General features: G+C 36.5%; 1 protein-coding gene across 1 annotated transcript in view; it reads left to right on the top strand.

The window, feature by feature from the left end:
• LOC106878459 (uncharacterized) overlaps positions 1-4,428 on the top strand; it is a 10,162-nt gene extending 5,734 nt beyond the window's left edge. Inside the window, exons 5-8 of the mRNA XM_014927674.2 lie at positions 447-592; positions 1,618-1,861; positions 2,372-2,464; positions 3,105-4,428. Of these exons, the coding sequence (XP_014783160.1) occupies positions 447-592; positions 1,618-1,861; positions 2,372-2,464; positions 3,105-3,697 (1,076 nt within the window). The 3' untranslated portion in view covers positions 3,698-4,428. The remainder of the gene's footprint in view (positions 1-446; positions 593-1,617; positions 1,862-2,371; positions 2,465-3,104) is intronic.
• The last annotated feature ends 1,652 nt before the right edge of the window (positions 4,429-6,080 follow it).

Below are 6,080 nucleotides of genomic sequence, written 5' to 3' on the forward strand. Positions count from 1 at the left end.
ATATATATATATATACATATACATATAGCGGAGGCTTAGTGGTTAAGGGTGTTACACTTATGATCGTAAGGCTGTGTTCTTAAGTAAATACTTCATGAGGGTTGGGGATACATACGCCACTGAATCCAAGGAAACAGACACTTATGAGCAAGACCTTTCTTGTTTTCTTTTTATATGCTTTTAATCTAATCCAGTTGATTACATAATTTCCTGTTCCTTTGTCAATTTCATTTCATATTCCACTCTGTACTCGATTACTGCTTTAGTCTGAAGTATTCGTCTATTTAGGTCTAAGACCAAATTATTATAATCGCTATACCTAAGCGAAATAACTATGTACGCATGCATGTATGTATGTACGTATGTATGTATATTCGAGTACCAATTCAATGCGGTTTATGAACCACGTCCGCTGCACTGATGCTTTCGTGTTTGTTCTTTTACAGCTAAATCTACAATTGAAATTCCTGATATTCCGAGCAATTCCACGAACTCAACTATAAAAGATACAGAAATTAAAAGAAATGTTCCAGAGAATGGTACAAACATTGGTGTCAAAGTGTCACCGAAGGGCAACGGAACAACAATTGTGGCAAGTATATGTTACCATATTTAAAGAAAGGATCGTTACATATGCGTTACCATACTTAATGTATCCGGTACATCAGCTGTTAATTATCTTTTAATAAGGTCCAGTGGCTGTTCCCGACACCTGTGCCTCAACAGACCTTGAGAGTATATATATCGCTGACAGGGGTGTAAGTGGGAATCGGCTGCTATTTCTAGCTGGACGAGATTTGGAAGTTCCAGCGCGTAGAGGACGGTTATCCACCGCCAATGATATAAACTCGAATGCCTATATGCACCACGAGTCCATATGAGAGGCTCTCTCGAAGTAAATAGCACAGTATTATGTATTCTAACACAATCTGTTTTAGGCGGAAGATGACTAATATTGTGTATAACAACAGTGGCCAAACTGCGGCTCGCGAGCCGCATACTTCCTTCAAGGCTACTGTGTGTCACTCGCGAGATATTAGTTTCCAAGGCTGTTTTTCTACCTGAAACAGTTTTACCGACCAATCGGCCGTATTTCGAGAGAAGTCCTGAGAAAACAACGACTCAACGCATCGATAGCAATCAATCCACTTCAGGCAGCAAAACAATGTGACAATAGTCTCCTTTTGAGGCAACTCTTGACCGTAAAAAATACATTCGGTTTTTTCAATCAAATATGTTGGCAATTCCTGGTCTGTATTATTATGCCTGTTCCGATACATTCGAAAGTTACGCTTTCAAAAGTAAATAACCTCGCTTTGAGCACAATTGCAATTCTTATTTGTTGGCATCAGACAGGCAGACCGTAACGTGGCAAACTTCTTTAACCATTCGATCATATTATTGATTTGTTAATAACATCAATCCATCACCTTGTTTATTATCATAAAAATTAATCAAAACATAGAAAGAGGCAAACTTGTGAATGTGCTTAAATCTAAACATCAAAATGAAAAAGAAAAACAATATAATTTATAAAATGAAGAAATGTTCTTTATTTGCTTTTTGCTTTTGTTACTTTTTTTTTCTTTTGCTATTTTTAATCCTATTTGAAACCAGGTTGAAACTAATTGTTCAGTGGTCAAGATCTTTGGGTCGTATAATGATTCGAACCCAAGTGAATCAGTGTTCGAGATTACAGGAACTGCTGCTGATGGCCGACCCATGGTGTTGTTCGTAAAGGCCGACAAACATGGTCGACCCCTCTATCTGACGTTCGAAGCGAGCAAAGTGAACACCTCCCAAAAATTTTGTTTCAACGAAAGCAATTTCCATGTGAAGTTCCATAAAGGAAAACCAAAAGGTAAACAGATTTCCCAGGATTTATTTTCAGGAATACAAATAACTCGACTTTTTTTTCAAAAAAAAAAAAAATAATAATAATACAATTCTTTGCTATTCAACTTCCCGAGGTCGATAAAATAAGGAACCTGTCAAGTAGAGGGTACCTCCTAAATTTCCAGTGGAGTTGTTCCTACCTTAGAAATTATTATTATTTACAGCTTTATGTTCTAAGTTCAAATCCCACATAGATGAAGTGAAACTTTTTTTTCTTTCAGGGGACCCAATACAATCATGTACAAGTGTGCATACTGAGTTGATTCGATCGTCTAACCCCTTTCTTCAAAGATTTAACCTTATAACAATGTTAGAAATGATTATTTACAGACTTTTACATTCTCAATTCAAATCCAGCCGAAGTCAACTTGGATTTTCTATGTTTTGAGGCGCGAAAGAAAAAAAATAAAGTACCAGTGGTGTATTGGTGTCGATTTGAATAGATTTCAAAATTTCGTCACTCTTTTCTTTGCAGTTTCCCAAGTCGTCTGCATTGAAAACGGCGTGATTCGAAACTGTACCGTTGTGGATATAATTACGAGCAAATGGTCAAATAAACTCTGTCCACGTAAGTAATTATTTTTTTAAAACCAAGACGAACCTCTGGGGCAGCGTCTAGCTTGTAGCAAAATGATAGCTAAATCTTCCTCAAAGAATATCGGCTTTAACAAAATTTTAAAAAATGGTTATGTTAGATAATGTGATACAACATTCTCGATCCTGAAAAGCAGAAACGACAGGCAGTAACTGCTGCAGTCTTCAAGTTATCCAAGTGGTTGTTTTAACATAATGTCTCTAAAACGAACTGACTGAGGTCTGAAGCAAGGCTGATAACATGTGGACCATGTGGGCTTCGGACTTTTTCAAAAGATATTTTCCCATTTAATGAATTTATGGCCCATTGAACAGTTGGTAACTTTTAGATAGTCGTCTGTTATTAACATTTGTTTAATTTTGCTTAGGAAAGCACTGTTTGAGATGGAAATGGTGAGTGGAAGATACAAAGGAATATTTTTTGAATATAAGAAATGATGTGCGAGAGAGTGATGGGTAAAGACAAAGCTGATAATCAAAAGCGGGCGATTATAGGCAGAAGTTGCTGGTCTAACTTCTGTGGTGATGGTAGTGGACGGGTGAGGGGAATGTCACTAAACTCATCGATAATTCCATAAATGACCTCTCATACTTGAAAACTTATCTAATTTCAGCGACAGACGTCATAGTTGGAAGCAGCAACCCTTGTACACCAGACAAGCTAAGAAACAAGGAACTGATATTTCCTTATCCCCATGACAACACCAAATATCTCAAGTGTGACTTAAAGGGAAGAGTTTATGTAATTACCTGTCCACCTGGCCTTCACTATCATCCAATCAGGCAGAACTGCGGTGACGACCATGTTACCAACCCGAAGAGAATCATGTCGCCAAAACATTCCAATCTTTGCACTTACGACAACATCAGGCAAAACCTTTGGTACTTCCCTTACCCTGCCAACAAGCTTTTCTTTGTTGAGTGTGATGTATGGGGTCGTGCCTGGGTCGTACCTTGTCCACCACAAACAGAATGGGTGTCATCTGTTTCGCGCTGTGTCTCCAACATAAAGACGACACCAAGCTCTTTACTAAATCCATGCCGTCTCGGGGAAATTGCCAAAGGAAGAGTTTATTATCCTTATCCGCATAATTCTCATCGATACATTCACTGCGATGACAACGCTAATCCATGGGTGCAGTTCTGCCCTCCTAAGAAAGTTTTTGACATGACATCAAAAATATGCGTTTCATCAGGAAGCACATAACAAGTAGATTTAGGGTTTCAAATCAGTCTCCAAACTTTTATAGAGACAAAATATTAGCCTGGGCGACAAACCTTGCTCAACTGATTTCCTAGTTTTCTGCATTTTAAGTGTTGCTCTTTATATATCTCATACCAAAGTATATAGTAACAATATTGATTATTTGCGTTATAATAATATTCATTATTGTTTAGTAATAATTGTCATTTTCTAAATTTACTTTTGTAGAATCTCTATTATCTCTTTTTATTAATATTAATATTAATATTATTATTATTATTTGACTTAGGTTCGGTCTTATTTCTGGCAGGAATTACGTGGATAGCGGGTTACTACTTGTAACCTTAGGTATCCACAAGTTTTCAGCAGTTTTTCAAAAGCTTAGAACCCTCCTGATAATCCTTGCAGACAAACTTTCTGATACCAGGCATTCGATTACAATCACCTTCAGCCATTTCTCTATATCTTGGCTTACTTATTATTATTGATTTTGCCTTTTATTCTTTCGGGGTCGATAAATTGAGTATTGGGGTTGATGTAATCGACTTATCCCATCCTCCAAAGTGGAAAGCCTTGTACCTAGAATAGAAAGGATTATTATTATTATTATTATTATTATTATTATTATTATTATTATAATCATCATCATCATCATCATCATCATCATTATTATTATTATTATTATTATTATTAATCTTTTGTCTAAAATAAACAAAATATGCAGTTTATACAAATATTTGTTGTTTCATTACAAATTGCATTCTCTCCCATCATTTTTCAAGGCAAATTTTCAGGATTGTTAAAGCAGAAACAATCTTACAGTAATTCATTCCGGACCTGGGTGATCTCGGTTCTTATACCTTCACCCCTCCGGGGTCGATAAATAAAGTACCACTCAACTCTCTGTCTCTCTCTCTTTCTCTCTCTCCCTCTCTCTCTCTCTCTCTCTCTCTCTCTCTCCTATAAAAATGTCTGGCCTACAAGAAATGTTCAAATCTTAGCAAGCATCAATTTAACATTCGTTCCTCGGACATCGATATTCAATACGCTGTCCTTCGATCCTCCAAAAACGTAATGAATCTGCTTTGCTCTACGCTCATTCAGAAGAAATCAATAAATTTTATATCGGTTAATAATCAAAAATAAATCAAATAAAAATATTTCGACTTGAAAAATATCTGCAGCTAAATAGTGGTTGTGCGCATGCGTAGATTAAATATATGGTCGTCTGCTCACGTTAACTCGGCAAATGTCTGCGGTCTCCATTAATATTTCTATACATGATCAGCCAGAAGGTTTAATGTCCCTAAGAGAAGGGAAGGTACCGAGTATACAACAGACAGATTCTAGTTGGAAGAAGTTACGGTTTTGAGACATAAAACTAATATGAATTAGAAACAAGAGCCGGCAGGAGAGGAGTCTATGTGTTGCCGCTCGATAAGCTAGAAATAACTGCCGAATTTCCCTCAAATCACAAAGTACGACTGGAAAAACACATTGGATGCTTTAGTCCTAGATAAACATTATCGAGGACATAAACAACAACACTGGCTTTCAGTGGTATAAGCTAAACAACATCGTGCAGGCTAAACAACATCAACAACAACCAAAATCATTAAATTTGCAATTAGTTTTTGTTGTAATTAAGTTGCCTGAAAAGCAATCCAATCACCACACACACTTCTGGCGTTATTTAACTCCGAATAAATTATCCAAATATTTTTGAACGCAAAGTAATTAATTTCGTAATTCTAAAATACTCATATCCCTCCTCCAATGTAATTTTCATTAATTAATTGATTTATTAGTTCAGAACCGGTTGCGTCAATTCATTTCAGTTGATTGCTTGAGATTTGTTTCGATGCTCAGTTGTCGCCCTTGACATTGTGTTTGGTTTCAACGAAATCTCGTTTTTAACTTTTAAATACACAATGGAGAGAATTTTCTCCAGTAATTACGTGGATAATTGGAGATTATATTTATACTACCTTTGTGAGGCTCTATTTATTAATTCCAAACCCTTATCATTACCACCACCATCTACAGAACGTAGTTTCCCTTCAGCCATGTCGTTTATCTCGGTAATCAACATCACTATATTTCCCGTGTGTATGTGTGTGTGTGTGTGTTATGTATACTCACACACACACACACACACACACGCACACATCAGAGAAGAATGGAATACATGACATTTATGGTTGAGAGGTGTTTCAACGACGACGTGCAAGTGACAAATCAAACACCACGTCTATAGAAATGAATGATGACGACGACTGCGTCGTGCGTCTTGTGTAATGCATATTACATAAATAGCTTCAGTCGTTATTTAGTCATAACAGATCGGGAAACTATAATACATAGAACATATTTGTTATTCCATTTA

The sequence above is a fragment of the Octopus bimaculoides genome, chromosome 20, assembly GCF_001194135.2.
Source record: "Octopus bimaculoides isolate UCB-OBI-ISO-001 chromosome 20, ASM119413v2, whole genome shotgun sequence".
Classification (NCBI taxonomy): domain Eukaryota; kingdom Metazoa; phylum Mollusca; class Cephalopoda; order Octopoda; family Octopodidae; genus Octopus; species Octopus bimaculoides.